Source organism: Fusarium oxysporum, chromosome XI (assembly GCF_013085055.1).
Source record: "Fusarium oxysporum Fo47 chromosome XI, complete sequence".
Classification (NCBI taxonomy): domain Eukaryota; kingdom Fungi; phylum Ascomycota; class Sordariomycetes; order Hypocreales; family Nectriaceae; genus Fusarium; species Fusarium oxysporum.
The window spans coordinates 2,430,026-2,451,031 of NC_072850.1; the positions used below are offsets into that span (position 1 = coordinate 2,430,026).

The 21,006-nt window shown below is 46.6% G+C and overlaps 10 protein-coding genes across 10 annotated transcripts; 6 read left to right on the forward strand and 4 right to left on the reverse strand.

Moving 5' to 3' along the window:
- Positions 1-1,568: 1,568 nt before the first annotated feature.
- FOBCDRAFT_96885 (uncharacterized protein) lies at positions 1,569-2,216 on the forward strand (the record flags this gene model as incomplete). Its single annotated transcript, XM_054707644.2, has 1 exon — positions 1,569-2,216. A coding segment is annotated over one exon (648 nt), but the record flags the coding sequence as incomplete, so codon positions are not given.
- An 874-nt stretch (positions 2,217-3,090) lies between these two features.
- FOBCDRAFT_233884 (uncharacterized protein) lies at positions 3,091-3,676 on the reverse strand. Its single transcript, XM_031193040.3, has 2 exons — positions 3,634-3,676; positions 3,091-3,579 (listed from the first exon to the last, which is right to left on the reverse strand). The coding sequence occupies exons 1-2, from the start codon at positions 3,634-3,636 to the stop codon at positions 3,334-3,336; spliced, it is 249 nt and encodes an 82-aa protein (XP_031031886.2). The 5' UTR covers positions 3,637-3,676; the 3' UTR covers positions 3,091-3,333.
- A 1,942-nt stretch (positions 3,677-5,618) lies between these two features.
- FOBCDRAFT_192637 (uncharacterized protein) lies at positions 5,619-7,224 on the reverse strand. The gene is made up of 2 exons (XM_031193042.3): positions 6,167-7,224; positions 5,619-6,117 (listed from the first exon to the last, which is right to left on the reverse strand). Exons 1-2 carry the CDS (start codon positions 7,174-7,176, stop codon positions 5,733-5,735), a joined length of 1,395 nt encoding a protein of 464 aa, XP_031031888.2. The 5' UTR covers positions 7,177-7,224; the 3' UTR covers positions 5,619-5,732.
- Positions 7,225-7,395: 171 nt separating this feature from the next.
- FOBCDRAFT_208821 (uncharacterized protein) lies at positions 7,396-8,034 on the forward strand (the record flags this gene model as incomplete). Its single annotated transcript, XM_054707645.1, has 1 exon — positions 7,396-8,034. One exon carries the CDS (start codon positions 7,396-7,398, stop codon positions 8,032-8,034), a length of 639 nt encoding a protein of 212 aa, XP_054563620.1.
- Positions 8,035-9,416: 1,382 nt separating this feature from the next.
- On the reverse strand, positions 9,417-10,550 carry FOBCDRAFT_147507 (uncharacterized protein; the record flags this gene model as incomplete). The annotated part of the gene is made up of 1 exon (XM_031193043.3): positions 9,417-10,550. The coding sequence occupies one exon, from the start codon at positions 10,548-10,550 to the stop codon at positions 9,417-9,419; it is 1,134 nt and encodes a 377-aa protein (XP_031031889.3).
- Positions 10,551-11,652: 1,102 nt separating this feature from the next.
- Positions 11,653-12,442, forward strand: FOBCDRAFT_208823 (uncharacterized protein; the record flags this gene model as incomplete). The annotated part of the gene is made up of 3 exons (XM_054707646.2): positions 11,653-11,670; positions 11,908-11,955; positions 12,086-12,442. 3 exons carry the CDS (start codon positions 11,653-11,655, stop codon positions 12,440-12,442), a joined length of 423 nt encoding a protein of 140 aa, XP_054563621.2.
- Positions 12,443-13,089: 647 nt separating this feature from the next.
- FOBCDRAFT_171118 (uncharacterized protein) lies at positions 13,090-14,974 on the reverse strand (the record flags this gene model as incomplete). The annotated part of the gene is made up of 4 exons (XM_031193044.3): positions 13,090-13,400; positions 13,452-13,558; positions 13,611-14,217; positions 14,264-14,974. The coding sequence occupies 4 exons, from the start codon at positions 14,972-14,974 to the stop codon at positions 13,311-13,313; spliced, it is 1,515 nt and encodes a 504-aa protein (XP_031031890.2). The 3' UTR covers positions 13,090-13,310.
- A 1,245-nt stretch (positions 14,975-16,219) lies between these two features.
- On the forward strand, positions 16,220-17,737 carry FOBCDRAFT_233888 (uncharacterized protein). The gene has a single exon (XM_031193045.3). It carries the CDS (start codon positions 16,296-16,298, stop codon positions 17,328-17,330), a length of 1,035 nt encoding a protein of 344 aa, XP_031031891.2. The 5' UTR covers positions 16,220-16,295; the 3' UTR covers positions 17,331-17,737.
- On the forward strand, positions 17,716-18,867 carry FOBCDRAFT_171121 (cutinase). The gene is made up of 2 exons (XM_031193046.3): positions 17,716-18,588; positions 18,639-18,867. Exons 1-2 carry the CDS (start codon positions 18,046-18,048, stop codon positions 18,759-18,761), a joined length of 666 nt encoding a protein of 221 aa, XP_031031892.2. The 5' UTR covers positions 17,716-18,045; the 3' UTR covers positions 18,762-18,867.
- An 819-nt stretch (positions 18,868-19,686) lies between these two features.
- On the forward strand, positions 19,687-20,530 carry FOBCDRAFT_208827 (uncharacterized protein; the record flags this gene model as incomplete). Its single annotated transcript, XM_031193047.3, has 2 exons — positions 19,687-20,002; positions 20,343-20,530. 2 exons carry the CDS (start codon positions 19,687-19,689, stop codon positions 20,528-20,530), a joined length of 504 nt encoding a protein of 167 aa, XP_031031893.3.
- Positions 20,531-21,006: the final 476 nt, after the last annotated feature.

Here is a 21,006-nt window from a genome sequence, read left to right on the forward strand (position 1 = left end):
TTTGATCGAATCACTACATTTCTCCTTGCGCTACAGTCTTTCACTGCAATGTGCCATAACACTTCAGAAGGGTAATGAGGCGAAGACAATTATGTTGCATGCTTTACTGTTTAAAAGCGCAGTGGGGGGACTCACGGAGAGATAAAGTCACGAACAAGTCAGAGTTTATCAATGATATCGTCTCACCGCAAATTGGGTAGACATGAGATAGCTGTTAAATCTTTGGCGGGAAGGTATTGATATCTTCTAGACGATAATATTGGAAAATGTGTGGAACTGGAGCAAGTAATGATTCCGTACTGGCGTCAGAAAAATGTATCTCTGATAGAAAGGATGTAAGAATGTAGCGATGTTGAGAAAAATCGCGTTGTTATGGAACCAGGGCGTTCCCGTATGGAAGGATAGACAGACCCGGATGCAAAGGTGAGTGTCATCCTGGCTGCATCCAGAACATGCTGGGTGTTGCACGTTGGAGGTGTGAGGTGAAGGGTTGTTGATATTGGTATTCGCGGACGAGTCCTGTGACAAATGCTTGTAAAGCCGACTTTTTGGTGTGGTGGGGGTGAGAGCAGAGGGATGAGCAATGTAAGGGGCTAAGGGTACCATTGGAAAATGGGTTGTCGAACTACGGAAATCTAGACCAACGAATCCAGTTACATGATTTCGCAAATCAAATTATGCTGCAGGGCTGGCACCAGCCCATCTGTGGAGCATGGGGTCTATGTATCAGCCGAGCAGGGCGGGGCAATGGGGACATTTCACACCCAGGATCAAACAGACAAGGATAATATTTCATCTATTAACAACACGACCGTCAGTACAAAAGCCAAGCCCAAGTCTTCCGCTCGTGCCCGTATCTGTCGCACCTTCGGCTCATGACCCCGGGTTTGACTGGTCCTTATCATGGAGAGGCAGTCCAGATTCTGAAGCTGATTTTTTGCATATTTAAATACTAGACTACCTCGCAGTCCAGATCTCCAAGCATGTTGAACAAATAATACTGACAAAAGTTCAGGTATAAAGGGTTATAAAAGCATTTAAATATATAATACTGGTTCTTTCATCCACTATGATTATGATTTTCATTATTGGTATTTATACAATGTTATTAGAGTTGCATCTTCGGTGGTGGGTTAGAAAGGAAACACAATGTTATGAAAGTGATAGTGGAGGTGCGCGAATCGCTTGCTGTTATGCGTTTCACCATTCCATCCTATATACTCGTACATTGTAGCATCACACTTCCTCTATTGCTATGAATTCTTAATAATGTCATTCCAATGTTAGCTTGACGCGCAAACTGTGCATCAAGTGGCATAATGAATAGCTCACAGCACTGATGGCAAATAAAAGTCGCAAGAATACGCAATACAACCCACTTTTACACAATATTTGCTACAAGGATAGTAGCAAGCAAACAGTGAAGAATTAGCTATATAGTCAATGCAATTTCCTTTCCTTTTTCGTTCTTCCTAGTGTCAACTTCTCACTAAGTAACTAACACAATCACCTAAAACTCAACAGCTTTCAACACTCAACACCCAGCATCTATTTACAGCATCGCAACAATGTGTGCTTTCTGCCCACCCACTCTTAACGAGCATGATTATCCGGCTACACCTTGCGCTACATATGTTTCCTATCGGAAACATCATGCTGTCTCTAAGAAGATCCCTTCTATTCCCCCAGCATCTCTTTCAACAGACTTCCTTGTCAAATGTATCCTCGATGCCTATGCACTGTATGTACTCGTGCATGTCTTTAACATGGTACAACACACCACGCTAGAAGATGAAGACATGCCCTGTACAGCACCCTGGGTTGTCGACAAAGATTGGGAGATATGCGACTACGAGGTCGTTGCTGTCGATGACAAGAGACATATCTCACTTAATAAGGACGAAGGTCTTTACAAGGACCCTCGTTCAGGTAGCCTCATCGATGATAAGGTTGCCATTCATTGCCTTGAGACAGTTGAACACCATCACTTTACGGTTCTTGCTTGGCGACCTAAAAAGGATGGAGTCGAAACATTGCCATTCCTGGACCGTGAGGGTAACATCTTGCCCATTTCTGGGCATAATCTCGAGGACCTGCAGGTATCGGTTGGTAAGATCGCGACACATCCTTTCAGTAGCGACAGCAGCAAAGATATATTGCAGCAAGAGAATGCTGAATTGAAGGAGATACTCCGAGAGGAAGCAATCAATGATTTGGATAATCGATTTCACGAAACCAACGACCGCGAGGAGCTATCCGAACGCGTATGGATTCTGAGTTGCAAAGCCTGCCAGCTCATCACAAACAACCACGAGCCCAAAAGAGTTTCGAGCCTCTCCATATGAAAGAGACTTCTTAGCTGACTCCAGGCTATACTATTTTTATTTCCCTGCATATTAACTTGGTGTCCCAAGGAAAGTCCACTACTCTCAACGAGCCGCTCCTTTTGGTGGCGAAAGAGATGCTCTCTCCAGTGGTAGAAATGATAATACTTCGAGGTCGCCTGGTGAACTATGGGAGCGGCCTTATCTGGAAGGCCATCTTGCACATTATCACGATCGTCTTTTTAAATCTTATGCTTACCATTTGACAGGCGGCTCAATTCAGTCTACCTACACCTGGAGTTATTTCAATGAAAGTACCCCATTCCTCTGTTAAGACCGTATCACGTTTGTCCCATCGCACGACTGTAACGGGAGGCGATCTCTATCCTCTGAATGGCTTCAGTCAGCTTTCTACTAGAACAGCATGGCCGTAAATGCAGTCCGGATAACAGTCTTGTGATGTAGGCTCGCCCTCACATACCCTACAACGCACGCCTTTATTCGTCCCATCCATAAGCCCATTGCATCCGCACATCGCCGTACGACTACCAAGTAAAGAAGACACATGCCCGATGAAGCCGAAAAAGATGCCCTTTGAGATAACTACAATATGCGCTACATCGAGAATATGATGGGGATGGCCCCTCTTGACGTTACACGTACCTGAATAACATCACCTTTTATTGCACCGATAGTCATTGATGTCTTGGATCGGCAGCCGTAGGCTGTCAGCCTTCGGGTCACGTATCAGGCACTGAATTACCATAATACTGAGATCATCACTCATGATAGCAGTGACCTCTTTAACCTTGGAAAGAAACGATGGACAGCAACAACTGGCATTGCAGCTGCGCAGAGCACTGACTGAACCTTCCGTCAAGACTTCCTACAGTAAAGCCATATTATGACCCCTCGCCTCTCATAGATCTACATCTCGCTTGTCAGCAAGGATATAAAAGTTCATGTGCTGTTTCATACGAGCTAAGCTCTCCATCAAAAACAACGGAGCTTATGCCGCGTCCGCTGTTCTGACTTCGCCATTCGAGCCTCTGATAAAATAAACCGAAAAGCCCGGATCGACCTTCACCCAACCTCCCTGCTTAGGCATGCCCAACCAAACGCCACCATGGCATTTCTTTTGGAATGCACGATCACAATTGCTCCAGTGGATGGTTTGGCCAACACCCTTAATTTCATCAGTGCTCTCTTCTTTCGCGGCAGCGTCAAAGGCTTCCTGGTCAAATGGTTGTACCTCCTGTCAATTACCATTAGCGTCACACTATAGCCGTGATCGCCGAACAGTTCTTACCATGGTGGGTTCTCGATGTTCTGTTGGTGCACGTGTGGTGAATAGTAACAGCTAGGATACGGTATCCGAGTTTTTGAGGTAACATCTCCGCATCTGAGGCGCGTAACAGGTCACGTGATTGATGAAGCATGTCATGGCCCATAAATCGATCAGGTACCGGGTGAACTCCTGTCAAACATGATGAATTTATAATAGTCGATCAGCAATAAGTTTGAAGAACATGAATAGACAGACTTAGGAGGATCTGTGTTTCTTTGCGCATATTTCGTAATTAATTCAGCCTTTCTAGGATAAATGTAGCTACCCGATGCCAAGAGTTCAGCATGGTAAGACAAAATTGACCTATACTATTTTCACGGTGATTCAATCGCTATTAAAAGATCGAAAGCTATTAGAAAGCGAGTTCTGCAGCCCGCTATCATTAACGACCGACTAAGGACCAAATGGAAAAGACTTACGGTGAAGGCAACTTCGATATGCACTATGATGCTTCCATCTCAGTCTCTTGATCCAGGGCTATACTGGAACGTCAGGCTCACCAGTACCTTGCATAAGGCGTCTTTCGATGCGCAGAGGCGCGATCATTTTCCTGTCTCCCAGGTAATTATTGATTTAGGCAAGCAATATATACATCGACCAGACTAAGATAGTGCGAGAAGCTCCCAGAAGGTGTTGGGCACTTGCTTCGTCTTGAAAATCAGTGATTCTTTGGGGCCCAAGGGTTACATACCATGCAACGGTGTTTGTTAAGACTTGTCCGGCGCGTATTTGCATTTTGTCCCCAACTACACGAATCCGATGGCCGCTATAAACTGTGCACCAGGGCTTGAATGAGTCCTGCGTACTCGGGTGTGGTTCAACATAGACGGAATGGTATTTTTCCCCGAGCCGACACTTAAGGGAACGTGCGGGTCATCCTTCAAATGCTTGCAGCAAACCTAGAGTATTAACGACAAATCGCTCCATCCATCCAGCATACTACGGAAGCAACGAAAGGAAAGTAATTCAGCCCAAGAATGTCTCTTAACATGTAAGTAGAGGCAAAAATAAAAAACATACAACAGCGGGGATTCGCTGGTCGTCACCGACCCAACTACTAATCCGCCCCTCACTGGCTTGACTATGGGAGAGCGGACGGGATCCCGTATTTTCCGGTGGGTATGGTCGTATGTGTTAGTCATGCCACTGCGGCAGCCCAAGTCTCGCGCTGACTGATCTTAGATGTATAACTCACCTCTGTCTTCAAGACATTCACATTCTAAAGCACACAAGGTCCAACCAGTCCCTGATGTTTGTGGGTATACTGCAGTATCTCCCAGAGCCATGACTGCCAAGTAGAAACAACTCTTTCACGGCTGCCCTGTCAAGCCAGGTCACAACTGCAAGCTCCCACTTGGCAGTGATTCATCAGCCATGTTATGCAGGCCGAGGCTTGTCAATGAGCTGATTGACGAGTTCATGCCAGATCGGATACGATCAGCGACAGTGGAGTGCTTGCAGTAGCAGATAGGTCACGCGTGTAGTCTTAGGGTTGGAAAGATGACCCAGAGGTGAAGGATTCCTTTGCTGCAGGGAGCTCAACTGCAATGCCACTGGATGGGATACCAATCAACTTTCAGTGTCCAGTTCTTGACAGTAATTAATAGGCCAGCCAACTGATATACCAATATGACCCTTGCCATGAAATGGATCTTGTTGTGGTAAACAACAAGGCTGATGGCGACAGAAAATGCCTTTGACATTGATACCAGAAGTAAAGGAAAGGAGACAAAGGGACGGGGAATTCGTATCAATTACCTGGGTAATTGGGGCTGTCATGGCTAAAAGATGAGCATAAACACGGCGAATAGAATATTAACATAAAGTAGCAGGGCCACGTTATATATATTCCCGAACGCTAACATCATCGCCTTGCAGATTTTAAGAGATCATAGAACTATATAAACATATAACTACCAATAAGTCTAGTAAGTAGTTTCCCCACACTTTTAAGTATTATTTCCAACTAATGTCGGCAAGTATATAACTATCCCAACCTCCTACTTAAGTTATACATCAAGCATAACCAACAACTAGTCCCCTGCCATCTCAAGGCTAAACTAAACATAGGGTTCGTGATCCCACTCTTCTAGTTCCTTTATATAACAAATCCACAACTTTTCCGGATGCTGTTGTGCCTTGAGCCACATATCTCGAAGATTTACTTCCTCCCATCGAGCAGCGTAGAACCATGAGCTGATTGACCATTTTGCCACCTTGACACGGCCTTGATAGGTCTCCCCATTAACGACAGTTTCTTCATCTGAACTATCCCAGTCTGCGTCATATGCCCAAACCCAATAAGGATCAAGATTATGGTTCGCCGTGAACTCACCGTCCTCAGACAATTCGGGAATCAATTCGATGGGAATCACGATGAAAGTATTTCGTAGAATTCCGGGGGAGAGGAGATATTCTTTGTCCTGTTTATATTGTTTGAAGTGCCTGCGGAGTAATTAGTATATGTATATGCCAAGGTCCTTATTAAACTCACTTTCTCAGATCGTCATCTTCAGCCAGTTCTGGGGTAACTCGATATGTAGGCCAATCCTCAGTTAGGAGCGGTTCCAACACCTGCCGACGGTTTTCTTCACCTTGGCAATGGATGCTCATCCAGGTTGCATCTGCCATATCCCTCCCACCATAGGTGTTCGTCCAGCTTAATTGAATGTGACTCCATAGCGGTTCCCAGTCAGAGCCATGTTTCTGATTAACCTCTCTAGATAAATAGTAGACAAACCCCCATTCTCGGCGAGTTTCGAGGATATGCCGTATCCAGGCTGGTGGCGCAGGAGATACCTGTTTCCAGAGTCTTTCTAGAGTTTTCTTGTACGCATCCCGTTTCAGAAGTGGTGTTATAGCTTCCTCGTGTTTCCCCTGCTTCATAAGTTCTTGCACGGATTCCGCGTCTTTCAGGGTCCATTGGGTCTGTTCCTCAGCTTTAAGGTGTTCGATGGCAGGAATCATCCATTTGGAATTTCTCCGAGCTCTTTTAAGCTGATTATACCGTACAAGATCTCTGGCTTGGGCAGCAGGAGTCTGCAGCTCCTCTTCTCGAAGGTATTCTTTGTAGATTTCCTGTATTATAGTATTATCTTTATCAATATAATAGATATCACAGTAGACTAGCTTCCAGGCATCCAGGGGAAGAGGCTGTATGCTTTGATCGAATTCTGCGATATAGTCGATCAAAGTCTGACTAGTTCTTGCGACATCGTTGGCGATGCGTTTAACCATCATATTCTCGTCATAGGGGTAGATGCTTCGGCCAAGCAGGGTGTATTTTAATCGCATATTAGATATAATCTCCGACGGGTTGTTTAAAGCGACTTGAACGAGGTCCCGGCCTGCGATGAGTTCTTCTAGCATCTGGATCTTCTGCTCCCTGTCGACGATCATCCAAACCCTGGAACGTTCCGACTGTGAAAGATGCCGCAAGCGTTCTCTACGCTCCGCTAGCGGCAGGTTCAAGACACTCCTGTAGAGCTCCAGATTTGGGTCCATTGTAGTGGTTAATCAGCAAGTCAGTCGTGTTGGTGAAGATGAGGCTGGATTCCAAGAGGGGAGGGGCTACAAATTGTGAGGGAATTACGCGAGTACGTTTTTTTTATTTCATTAGCGAACAACTAAACTCCACCATAGATGTGGGTCAGTCAATGTGCAAAGAACCAAACCAACAGAGTATTTGGCCTGGCTGGATCCTTAGTTCCGACTTCCGACAAGATGATCCCCGCCTTCGATCATAAGAGCGATGAGGAAACCCTTGAAATGTCAATGGGGATCAGCTCCGCGCTCGAATTTTCTGAGCCACCTCGGAAAAGAACTGCATATGCTCCATCGCAACAAATACCAGGCAAAATAGAAACACCCAGGCTTGATTCAACAACTGCCTACATCTATCAGGAAGAAAACGAGGTACAGCCTCCCGACGACCCCGTTCGTACTACGTACTGCATGCAATGTATAAATGTAAGAGGGACTCCAGGATATCACGAACGAGTTGCAAGTTTGATGACGCGATTATGGTGCTCAGGCTGCAAAGCCAAGCACCTCGCTCTGCAATTCTCAGTCGCGTCTCGAAAGGCAACAACATCTTCGAGACTTTACGTTGCTCACCAGGGCCACCTTGCAGGTTACCTGTATTTGAAGGTGTCCTTGAAAGATCTCGAGTCGTGGCAGAATGTCGTCGGAACTAAATCGATAGACTGTACAGACCTAACCTGTCTATTTCCCGGTGCCTCCCTTAAGTACACAGGTATCAGCGACTTCTATGCCGACCTCGATGGCACCGCCTACGTGGCTTGGCTGATACCGGTTAATAAGTCTGATGCTGATACTTCTCCTACTTCTCTTATGGATTGATATATATTAAAGATAAAAGAAATATATGGGTTATCTGCTAAAAGCTAAGCTCTTCGGGGAGCCTAAAATGACATTAGAAGGGTTACTAGAGCGAGATTGTTTCTGCTTTTGCAGATATAGTATTAGCTGCGTGGCTGGATTTGAAGGCGATAATAAGGTTGACTTATTATATTAAATTAGTCTGCCAGATGATATTAATAAGCTTGTGCTAGAGGACTAAGTTTGTATGCTAGATCTAGACAGTTATGGCCACTTTTAGGATCCAGAAACTCAGCATACTACCTGGTATTGTAATCCAGCCTGCTCAACTATAGGCGAGCTTATTAGGTTCTATATAATAGTTACTATAGATAAGAGTTATTAGAGTAAGCCTGATGAGCCTGAGATAAAGTCAAAGCTCTTAGGCTCCCTTGTTGATGGTAATATTAGATGTATAATGTCGGTTGAAGATATTTGAATCCTAACCGGAAAGTTCTGGGATAACTGACATGGCTAGCATACACAAGGACTAGCTGTTGACTGGGATAAGCCCTTGTCGTCGTAGGTTTAGTGTTGCCAGGGGGTGTCACTGGTTGTTTTTTGTCGTATGGGAACAAATACGCCTCTGAACCTATCATGGCAGTTAATATATTTACTGGCCTTAACCACTTTGATTATCCCTATCCTTCGGATCCATAAATTAATAGGCATTACACTTTAATATATCGTTACATGGCAGAAATTATCCTTAACATCGCCATTGGCTGAAATCCGATGGCGTTAGTGCATAGTTGGCAGTGACTCTTGCGGCGCGGTTAATAACAAGGCTGGTGGTCTCGTACTTACTCGAGAATGGTATCGTGTATTCCATGATATCTCTGTTGTTGCTAGGTACTCTGTCAGACAACAAACACACTGGACACTCTTCCAACCGCCTAAATGCCCTTTGGTTTAAGAGAAGGAAATGGAACGACAGTAGTGTCGTATGTGCTTTCTGCTTCCTATCAGCTGTTGTCGGGCAAGGGTGTCGTTACTAGGGACCATGTGAAGCCATTCCTTTACAATTGGGTAAGTTCATAACTTACATGTACTTGGTACAGTCAGGCAAAAGGTTCAAGTCAAGGGTCCACGGGTATCAACAAATCAACGTCACACTATCATGTACACTGTCATAATCACAACATTACAGATTTGAGGGAGTAAAAGGGTTTCAGAGACAAAATATCATTTCTGTAGACTATGGAGTTTCCTAAATACTAAAGAGTGCGCTATCGCTGCACTGAGAAAGCCCAAAGTAATGTATCCTATTCCTGTAGGGTGGGGTCTCTAATTTTCGTGTCTCGCAAAATCAAACGCCGAACGCAGTCTCACACTGTCTACACACCACCTCGGGAACCGCGAGTTTAGTAGGCGATACCCTCCTTGGAGTTGATGTAGACAACCTTAGGGGGAGGGACGCCGTTGAAAGAGGTCGAGTAGTCGGGCCCATAGGCAGCAGGACCATAGACCCAGACGAGATGATCTGGAGCAAGGACATCGGGAAGATCAACAGTCTTCTCCTTGCCGTTGGCGTCCTTTCCAAGTATGATGTCGGAGCTGTCACAGCTTGCACCATACAGAACACAAGACTTGGTCTTCTCAGAAGGAGAAGAGGTGTGCCACTGGAAGGAAATCTTGTTGGCCTCGTTCAGTCCGTGGAGAGTACCGACGGAGAGAAAAACACGCGAGACGGAAGCGCTTGCGGTGTGCTTAGAGACGTTGATGACATGGGTCTGCAACCATCCAGCCTTGGAGATGAAGGCGCGTCCAGGCTCAGTCATCATGATCAGCTTGACAGGCCAATCCGCAAAGACGGAAGAGAAGATGTCGATGGTGGATTTGTTGTAGTCGACGAACAAGGGAGCAGTCTTGGTCGAGATGCCAGCCCATCCTCCACCAATGTTGGCAAGAGTCATGGTGATGCCGAGTTCGTTCTTGACGCGATCGAAGACGCCGCGGAAGAGCTGGGCAAACTGAACAAAAGCGTCGGTGGCGAGGTTCTGAGTACCAGGATGACCAGAGAGACCGATGAAAGTGAGGCCATGCGCCTGAGCTTCTTCGATGATGGTGAAGGCCATTTCCGGATCAACACCAAACTTGGCAGAGAAGGGCTTATCCGAACCTTTTCCAGAAGAGACAAGACGACAGAAAGGCTTGATGTCAGCGAGAATGGTGGCCAACTCACAACCCTTACGCTTAACAACACGATCAGCTGCCTCAAGCACACGATAGACCTGCGAGGTGCTATCAACAGCATAGTACTGAATCCCAACATCAATACTCCACTCAAGCTCATTGCTAGGAAGATTGCAGTTCCCAAGCGAGATGCGAGCAGGATTGACGCCTTTGTCGACGAGGGGCTTGGCTTCACCCTTGGAAGCACAATCAAAACCACATCGGAGCTGGTCGTAGACGTCAGTGACGGGCTTAGCAGCGCAGGCCTTGACGGCGCCGAAATGGACGACGTCGATGTTGGGGGTTGAAGGCATGGAGGCCATAAACTCGCGGACGGTGTCTTTGACGGTGGCCACGTCTATGACGAAGAGGGGTTTTTCGCGTTCGGAGAGGGGGAGAGCGTTATGCTTGGTGAAGGTAGCTTGGATGCCTGGGGACATGTTGGGGGGGTAGACGACGGGCATCGGGGAATCCATGATGGGCATGAGGATCGGATGAAAGACGGTGAGATGTGAGGTTGTGTTTGTTGAGGGAATTGTGATTTGGAGATTGTTGATGGTGATGTCTGAGTCGGATGTTGATGTTGTTTCTCAACTAAAGAGTGTTGACAAGATGGTTGAGTTGAAGAATTTCTATACTGAATCAAAATATTATATACCACAGTGGAGCATCTGTTTAATGTCTCCATCTGTTCCACTGGCAGTTGGTCTTTTGCAGTGGTAGTTCTTCATGTTCAGCTGTTCTGACTCAATGGGCATATCAGAACGCGGATGTCAGTGCCATCGCACTCTTATTCGACCTGCGACGCATTGAGCTCTCTTTGTACATCCGAAGATCGTGTCTGCTCGTTCAAGAGTCGTTCTCAGCTCAGTGGCTGCAAGTTCTTTTGTTCTGAACTTATTTCTATTGAACAGCTGCCCACAGTTACTTCCCCGTTGTTTGCCTCATTTGAGATTGCGCAACACTAGTAGACCAGAGCAAGATGTCGAGGTAGTCTTATCAGTCTTTTGGTCAATTGTCCTTTCCTACGAGACCTTTACAGCCTGCACTCAGGATGGAGAAATATACTTCAGTTTTACATCTACGATACCATTGTCTAAACATCCAAACGTCACTACGGAGTACGGGGTTGGTTTGTAGGAGTTCCAGGATTGTGAGTTTACATGATGATCATCACACTCTCTGCCATCATACATCAATCCAAAAACCTAGCTTGATTCCGTTGAGGACTTCAAAATGTCAACTGTTTTGTTCTATCCACGACGGTCTTGGAAGTTTCCCCATGGATCATTTATCCGCGCATACCAGACGGCCAGTGTTTAGCCAGAGTCTCTGTCGGCTCGTCTATCATGCATGAATAACGCGCAATGAACCAATCGCCCTTCACCCAGATACAGATATAAGAGCTCATTGGCCTCGATCCAAATGGCATTTGTTGCGCGGGTGAGATGAAAACAGTGGTCAGTAGCAATACATAATTCAACTACTAAAGAGGATGAGTAAGGCGAGGAGCTGGCGCAACCAAATTGTTAGTCGACACGGAAATCCAATGGGTAATCGTTTGGTGATGAGAGTCCTTGCCGGGATCTTTATCTGTATTTCTACTGCTCGCCGTAATAACCAATCAGAAAAGAGTGAATCATGCGTTTCTTTTCTTGTCTCTAACATCTATGTCGCTAGATCTGGGACTTCAACGAACCCATATCGGCGGGCAATTGGAAAAACAAGGTATGTAGGCATCACCAGAAGAGCTTCCCAGCACGCCTTTGAACAGCTTCAGATAGTAAGTCGGCATTTCCTTCTCATGAATCTGGATGTCAGTCATGTCTCGTACTATCATACCTACCTGGTTGAGCAGGTGTTTGGCTACCTGCTGAAACCAGGCGTGAACGAGAAGCTCGTCGCTACATATGACGATGTGAAAGGCTTCCTAAAGGAGTTCGAGGCGCTTTACCGAAAGCAATATCCCAAAACTCCAGCTTTGGATCTCGACAGGCTATGGACTACATTCATGAGGGATTTGACAACCAAGATGAAAGTTTGGACCAAAAGATGGTTACTATATCGTGCCGATGAGATGGCGAAGGACTGGGCGGCTGCTGCGATTTTAAGCTACGCACAAGAAGCACTGACAATCTTAGAGAAGGCCCAGGAGCATCAAAAGAAACACGGGATTGCGGTTGATAAATTCAAGCCCGACGTGGTTTTTAAATAACCCTTGCCTAGCTTAGAATCTTCAGAGTGTATCTGTATATAGTCTAGTTATTAGCTGCGCCTGTCTTTCAGGTACTGTCAGTAGCTTAGAGTTCGCAGGGAAGTAAGAGCATAAGAGCAATGTTCATTCGGGCTTCTCCCTGAAGTAGCCCGATGTTGCAGAAGTGGAGCAACAAAAATTCAATCAACTTAAATTAGTCATAAGGCCCATGGTTCCAAATAAAATGGTGGGGTTTACTGCTAAGGGAATAAAACATGCCACTACTCCTCTCCATTCCTTACAAGTCGATTTGCAAGTTTTTGTTAGAAATAATACTTCAAAACGTGGCAAAGCTATTTACTCGACTCAGTAGTATCTTAATAAACTAATTCATTTATTGGTGCTGGCCTGGAAATGATTTCTCCAGCGCTAAAAGCCAGTATCAGTTCTTAAAGTGTATTCACACGTATATTACAAATTCCTGGGAGACGGGAGTACATGTGTCTAGATTGCCCTATTATACCAAGACCCCGAGTGGCTTTTACAAGAGAATGTTTGCCCCTGGTTTAAGAAACCTATTACAGCAAGTAAGGAAACGGGATATGGAGATTGCAAACTGCAAGTTCTTAATTATAGTGCCAGATTAGTATTACCAGTTTATTTACAGAAGTCGCAGCTAAACAGGTAGCACTTGGGAGAGACTGGAGGAAGTGGGCAAAGCAACAAGATACCCTTCTTTTCACCCAAGACTAGACCAGATGGCATTAACGACTGCTCTAACAATTCCATTCAAAGTCTCCTGACAGACGCTGAATAGACAGAGCTATAATGGAAGGAATAAACTGTTCAGCTGCCGACACCGCCACTGGTTTATCCAAGTCGTAAAGCATCAATAAACCCCAATGGCCTCACCAACAACACTTCGAAAGATACCGTCTGGGTCAAACTTCTCTCGGACTGCCTTGAAACGAGCAATATGCTGCAAGCAAATATCAGCATCCTGGCCTCAGCCGTGTGTAAATAATCTTACATCAGGGTCTAGGTTCTTGGCAGAACGCTCGAATACCTCTCTTGTATTCTTGGTCCAATGCGGGCGGCATGGGAATTCATCAATGAGCGTTTCGGCAAGTTTGTGATCTGTCATCCTGTCAACTGCAACACTCTCTACCGATTCATTGTATCAACTTACAAAACGGTTCGTTGTACCGCAGCCCATCACCAATACTCGGTTTATAAGATGGAAAATCCAACATAATAGCACCTTTATCCCAATCAGCGCCATCGGAGGTACCGTAGGTGACCTGACCGAGAAGGTCGAAATACGGTCTGCCAAACTTGATATTGATGCCGCTTCTATAGGTCGATGCCATAAACTTGAGCTTCTTGGCTTCTTTGTCGAAAAGCTGACGAACCCGCTTGAGCATTGCATTCGCTTGAGTCACGGGAAACGCAAGCTCCAGGGTATAGCCGTGGATGCCGTATTCCCAAACTGGTCGTTGATCAGGGTATAGACCGCCTATGAGGACGTCGTAGTTCCAACCGTAAACTGGCCACTTGGTGATGGGTTCGTTGGTCGTCTTTTCTCGAAAGTTGGGATTTTCCCATTGTCCAAAGAGGATCTCTTCAGCGAGGAGATTGGATAGAGCGACGCCCTTTCCGGTGTTCCATAGGGCTGTTATCGCGCCGGCTTCGAGTTGGGTGATTGAGAATGTATTCTGGAAACCCTCTTGGTCACTTTTGTTGGTCGGGATCACGTCGTAATAACGCCAGTGGAATTTCTTTTTGTGCGGCCACCACTACAATCATTTAGCTATGGTCAAGGAATGGTAGGTGAGTACTGACCCATAGGTTCGCTGTGGCATAAGGCGAAATCATACCATAGATGTCCCCGTCAAGAACATCAGCCTCTTCGAGCGTCTTCTGATCAGCGTAGACTTTAAAATCGGGATAGATCTTGAACTTCATTCTGACGATAACACCCAAAAGACCAAGAGATGTCGAGGCAGCAAGCCACTCATCACTATCGTCACGCTCCAGGTGTCGCAACTCACCATTGCCATCGATGATATCGAGAGCCAAAACACCAGCAGCGACCATAGAGTCCTCCCGAATAGAAGACCGATGAGCGCCCATGGCTACGCATCCGGCCAGAGTGATGTTCCAGTTGACGAGGGTATATCCCGCAGACGCGCCACGTTGGTGCAAGTAATCTGCGAGTTCCAGGAACGTCACACCAGCCTCGATCATCACAGTGCCAGCGTCAAGGTCGAGATCATAGATCTTGTTGACCTGCTCTGTACGCACAATGACAGTGTTCGGATCATCGGAACACATTGTGTCGTACCACATATGTGCTTTTCCAGACGCACGAACTCTCTGGCCAGCCTTGATGGCATTTTGAACGATGTTTTGGATGTCCTTGACACTAGTTGCGTCATGGACAGCTGAAACATTCTGACAGGCTGGGAAACCGGGGCCGTCGAAAGTGTTATACGTGAGAGCATTGGCACCAACGGCCAAAGTCAATGCGGCCAAGCATCGAAGAACTACCATGGTGGTGAGAGGGATAATTAACCAGTGGCGATGAGGTTTGAGTGGCAACCAACCTGAATAGTCTAGAAGCAATCCCCATTGTATTTAAGCTTATTCCAAACAACTAGAGGTATAGAGTTAATTGCGCTCCGATAAGCGAGTTCCATGTGAAAGTCTAGGACGAGCGCCGAGCAAATGCTAAATCCCCGTGCAAGGTTGCATTCACTAAACCTCGAGTTGGCGATCGACATCATCAGATGATGTAGTGCAGCTCCCTTCAGGCAGGTCCCCTGCCCAGGATGGCACTTTACGCGGGGAACTCGCCAAGTACAATAGTGTTCCTGGTTTATTACCCCAGAATGGGTAGTTCCGTGATCTGCTGATGTCTAAAAACAGCAAGGTATGCATAGAACCCCAGTCGTATATGCCGCTCTGTTAAAATTACCCCGCGTTTTAAACTGGATTGTTGGTGAGGCACAGGAAACGACGTCCTGATTATGATCAAGTTCACCTCCGCTATGAATGCGTTTTTCAAAGCTCGAGTCGCGGAAGTGCAAGTCTAACATATGAGGCGTTTTCAAGGTCCGCATAACTAGATCACAGCAACGAGGTAAAAGTCGTGAAAGTCGGGCGAAGGGTCCGCATAACACTTTCATTGACAACAGGTCAAGCACGAGAAGATGAAGCCCAAAAGTCACCATGGATAAAGCTACCATCAGCAGTAAGACCATATCCAAGAACTTGACATATACAGCATGGCCCCAGTTACTCTGAATTTGCGCTCGCTGATACCTTGCGTGGAGCTTTGCCCTCAATTGTATAACATGGGGGGACTCTTAGTTAGCCCAGGAAGCTAATAATAACTCTATCCACATGTCAAAAGAGGCGAGTCCTGGTGTCGGGGGAGTCGAATTTCAGCAACGGGTTGACTACAAGTTCGAAAGGGAGACGTCCATAAGATGCGACAATTGATATTTTGAATCCGATAATAGACCCATTTATTTCCTTAGTTACTTTCAATAACATCGATTCTCCGGATCAGGAAATGTATTTAATAAACGCTGGAAAATCTGTTGGAACAAACCGTACTGTTGAAATATTAATCAGCGTTGAAAACCTACCCTACGGCTGCGACCCACTTTCAAAAAGTCAAGCCGTCAATTGATACTGCGTCGGGGTCGGAAGCGGGAACAATGATATTCCAGATGCAGCCACTCTCATTACGGTAAAAGGAGTGTCCCACCCAAGATATCCCTTCATCATTGCAATCGTAACAGCATAGTTGGAAACAATCATCTGTACAGTAAAAAGATCGTCTGAACCATAGGCCCAACCGCCCAAAATGCCGCGTATGAATCTTGGCCTCCCCTACAACCACTGCAGCCACTCGCCCTGCCCAGCTGGCTTCCAAAGCTCCAACCTGCTCCGCTGCGGAGCCTGTCAAACCGTCAAGTACTGCGGCAAACCTCATCAAGAAGCCGACCGGCCAAGGCACAAGGTCCAATGCGTTCCTATCAAGCAAACCAAGGACAAACTCACCGAGGAAGAGCTCAAGCTACGCGCTAATCCTGGCGACGACACCAATGGAAACCCTTTCGACAATTCCGTCGGTCTCTTTTGGTTCTTTAAGAGCACCCGTCCCTACATGCAAGCTCGCCACGACTATATCAGTGCTATTCTCAACGTCCGCACCGGCGAAGCCGTCGAGATGGCACTCAAGGAATCGCTTGACCTACTGCGTCTTTGCCGAGGGGACAACCTTGGCGTTCGCTCACAAGTTCCTGCGCTGTATCTCAGACTGGGAAAAGATCAAGAAGCATACAATTTCATCAAGTGGTATGCGGTGAAAGGCGACTCCAAGTACGACTGGCGCGACATGAGCTTGCCGTTCCTTGATCTGAAGGGAGAAGATGCATTTGAGGCTGTTACCGAGAAACCTTATTACTACGACGTCTCCTTCAAAATGGCACTGACGCTCATCAAGATCCGTCTGATGAAGGATTTAGAGTCGCTGCAGGGGTTTTTACAGAAGAAACCCAACGCGACGGGGGAAGAGAGATATGATTATTTGTTGGAGGAGGCTATGAGCGATATCCTTCTACAGCGGGCGGATATAGTCGCGAAAGACGACTACAAGGACTTGATTGCGGAGCTGAAACGTCAGGTACTGCAGTTGTACAAGATGGTCAAGGAAGACAACAAACACATCTGGCCGGGCATTGAGAACCCGAACTTGTATGCATATGATGTGCCGACCGCTTATTCTCCCGGCTCGCGGGAGGAGGCTGTGCTTATCTTTCGCAACTCGTGTACTCTTGGTCAGAGACGGAACCGGCGATACGGTATATCAGGGGGGGTTATTAAGAATGATAGGTAGGGTATCTGCCGTGTGCACAAGGTTAGAGAGCTCCGTGCCCAGCGCAAAGATGATAAAACCGTATCTCAATTGAAATCATCTGGATGCCGAGAAAGCTGCCTTATTCGAGACTTTTGGTTAAAAAAGTTAGTCGTTGAAGTGTCGGGCCGAGTTTCGTCGACACGGTATCGCACCTAAAACACGGGGCTAAGCATTTTATGGGGTGCGCTTTGACTTTACGTCCGGTGAGCCTGACACAGACGATCCGGAACAGAACCCCATAGACAGCCATGATCGACAACGTTTCCGGTTAGCGACAGTATTTTCGGTTAGACATTCCAGAACGGCACGAGTCAGTTGAAACGCGAGTCAGTCAATGGACGCCACGCTCAGACTTTAAAGCCGGCCAGACAGAAGCTAAAGCCAATAGTAAGGGGAAAATATGGAGTCATCGCGGCATTGAAATGTAAGAAGACGAGATGATGTGCCGAGGAGGATCGGCCACGTGCGGTCGGATGAGTGTGCCGAGTAAGTGCGGTAGAGAAACGGAGAGATTGAGGCTAATACAACTTGGGGGATTCTTGCGAGGGAGTTGTTTGAGAAGGTGGATGATAGCTTCGATGATGGATGATGGTGTTGTATAAGTATCAGAGCTGTGAAGACTATTTCGGTTCATCTGTCCAACATTCATCACATCATTATCTACCTTTAACAACTATTAAGCCAACTCTCAGCCATGCTTTCACAGTTCATCACGTTCCTCGCCCTTGCAGGCTGCGCAGTCGCCGCTCCAAGCCCAAGAGCCGCAAAGTGCACATCCTACACCATCATCAACACACGCGGCACCGGCGAAATCCAAGGCCCATCCGCTGGGTTCCGCACCATGAACTCCCAAATTACATCCCAAGTTCCCGGCGGCAAGATCTACAACACCGTATACCTCGCTGGCTACGACCAAAACTCTGCTCAAGGAACACAGGACATTATCCGCGAGGTGAAGAGTGTCCTAGCGTCTAACCCCAGTGAATGCTTCATCTTGGAGGGTTACTCCCAGGGTGCTGCGGCGACTGTGAATGCGCTGTCGCAGTTAACGGGGAGTGCTGGGGATGCTGTCAAGGGTGTGTTTTTGATTGGCGATCCGTTGCATAAGAGCGGGTTGGCGTGTAATGTTGATAACAATGGTGGTACGACGACTAAGAATGTCAATGGGCTTGAGGCTTTTGGGGGTGCTGGTATTCCTCAGAACTGGATCTCTCGCACGCTTGATGTTTGTATCTTTGTAAGTTCTTGTGACGCTGGGTTTTGGGGGGCGTTGACTAATGTGAATAGGGCGATGGAGTCTGTGATACAACGCATGGGTTTGGTATCAATGCTCAACATCTTCAATATCCGAATGATGCGGCGACTCAGAACCTTGGAACGACTTTTGTTGTCAAGAAGTTGAATGGGTAAGGGAGTCGGTTTAGAAAGGAAATGTTCATTTTGTGTAGCTATTATCGAGAATGGCGATGTACATAGTAATTTGAGAGTCAAAGTTGGAGTTTCTGTGACCTTTTCATGATGACAACGAGCTTGATCCAAAGTCCAACAGTGCATGTTATCCCTTGCTGTTGGCGTTGTGCTTCAATTGCATGAAGCAGCCTCATGTCGCTCCGGTCTGTGGAGTCGTACAAAGGCTCAAGATTAATCAGGCTGATATGTAAGATGCTACACAATTCGGTAGACTTTTGCTCCAGCTCTTTAATGATAATGGAAAACATGTATAAATAAAAATTATGGTAGTTTTCTGAAGTCAAGCCTCTGAATCTAAGTTGTTTGCTTAGGCTACTTGAAAGAATTAAGATGATGATTTTTCTATGTCGAGGTTGGTTGCAAAATGCGACTTTCAATTCCCTCCAGGGTGAGTCAATTACGTGCATGGTGCAACCCTTGCCTCTTCCCCGCCTTTTGTTTGGCTTTTGATATGGTCAGAAAACCGTGATGGGGTAAAGCTCTCTGACAAAATCAGTCTGATCCGTTCGACATACTACAGGCCGTATCCTGTTCTGGTATTTTTGCTCTGTCTTTAGCGCTTAGTCCACATACGGCGTTTTTTTAAACCAATGTCATGTAGCTTCACGGAAGAGCAGTTAATCCGTTCCTTTGAGCCAGTGGCCAGCTTTTCTCTTCATGCAAGTCTCAGAATTGCATTGCATCCAACCCCACCATTCATTCAATTGTCACATCAAGAGCAACATCCCCACCACGCACAGAGTCCAAGAGCGTCTCAATAAGACATTGACTCTGTTCTTCATCACAAACCATCCAAGAATCGTCGACTCCCGACCGTTGAAATCACTGAGCCAAGAGCCCCCCCCCTCCTCCAAATATCGTCAACATGCCACCTAAAAGAGGTGATTCTCTGGGCGGCATCCTCATCTTCGGCACGCTCTACGCTGTCGCTGCGACAGGCATCGCAAGCCTATTTCCTCAAAATGATGATAAGAAAGAGACTAAGGAAGAGACCAAACAAGATGAGAAATCTTGGCTACAAAGAAATACCCGAGTTAAGGAACGGGGCTATTATATCCGCCAAGCTCTAGAGGAATTCAAGGACAACGAGAACACTGAACCAAGAAAACTAAGAAAAGCAGAATCTCTCCCATTAACTGAGCAAGATCGCTTGCAAGGAGAGAGCTTGTTGAAGCGCTCAGGTAATTGAGTAGTTGCGCGGGATAATACAACGATACAACTTGAATTCCGATCCCTTTCGGACACCGTGGCTCCCAGGTGTATGTGATGCCTTGGCGAATCGACTTGTGAGTAGAACTGAAGGCGAGTTTTACGTATCTGGGTGAGAACGCGGCGCCGTGGCAGTGGCAGATAGGTCGTTGAAATGGTAGGGTCCCTGATTAAACCCGCGAACATGTCATGGTCCTTGTCTCATTCTCACAACCTTAGGCCGAAACAGCTGGCTTGATGTCCTTTGCTGATCCATGTCCAATGAACACGCACCTAAAAACTCTTTATCTGGCTTTTAATGCACTGTCACAGAACAATTGATTAGAGACAAAGAATCCTACATCGCGTATTTCATGAACAGAAATAAGAGCAAGAATGACGGTGGGACTGATAAAGATGGGAAATATCAGTCCCCGGCCAATTCTCAACCTCCCAACTTCCCCAACTTGCTATCCGACACCATTATGAATTGCAACACAGATCCCTATCTGCTAGGCTGACAGTTCCAGCGGTTCCGCCAAGACAACCCAGACAACCCGAGCGAATTCATCTGGACCGAATACGATCTCTACTACTTCACATTCTGCCCACTCTCAGCCTCTATATAAAGCGAGGAGAGATACCCTCTCGAATGGCGACATGATGCCCTGCGCTTGCGATCCAGCCGCGCCCAATGGAGGAGTCTGATGGCAGATCAACATCCCTATGACGATGCCATGGAAGAGTGGCTTTCGAACTGGCGACAGCTCACCATTGAGAAGTGGCGTCAAGACAAGGCTACGAATGAGAAGGGGTTTTGGAAGCGGTTTTGGGGGTAAATAAACATCGGCTTTGACAGGATTCGACGTGAGCGACATGACCTGGGAAGCTTCCGTGATAGGCAAAATACTACCTGGAGTGTATTTCGGAGACGTGGAGGGTAAAGATGATCCGACTGGGAGCTGGCACCTATATCGCGCGCTATTCTCGAGTTATC

Excerpts from the sequence above, each read along its gene's own strand:
- FOBCDRAFT_192637 (XM_031193042.3), bottom strand. The coding sequence starts at position 7,176 with ATGGACCCAAATCTGGAGCTCTACAGGAGTGTCTTGAACCTGCCGCTA. Across the intron at positions 6,118-6,166 it reads GAAGATGACGATCTGAGAAA|GCACTTCAAACAATATAAAC; the intron begins GTGAGTTTAATA and ends ATTACTCCGCAG.
- FOBCDRAFT_233888 (XM_031193045.3), top strand. The coding sequence starts at position 16,296 with ATGCCGCGTATGAATCTTGGCCTCCCCTACAACCACTGCAGCCACTCG.
- FOBCDRAFT_171121 (XM_031193046.3), top strand. The coding sequence starts at position 18,046 with ATGCTTTCACAGTTCATCACGTTCCTCGCCCTTGCAGGCTGCGCAGTC. Across the intron at positions 18,589-18,638 it reads CGCTTGATGTTTGTATCTTT|GGCGATGGAGTCTGTGATAC; the intron begins GTAAGTTCTTGT and ends TAATGTGAATAG.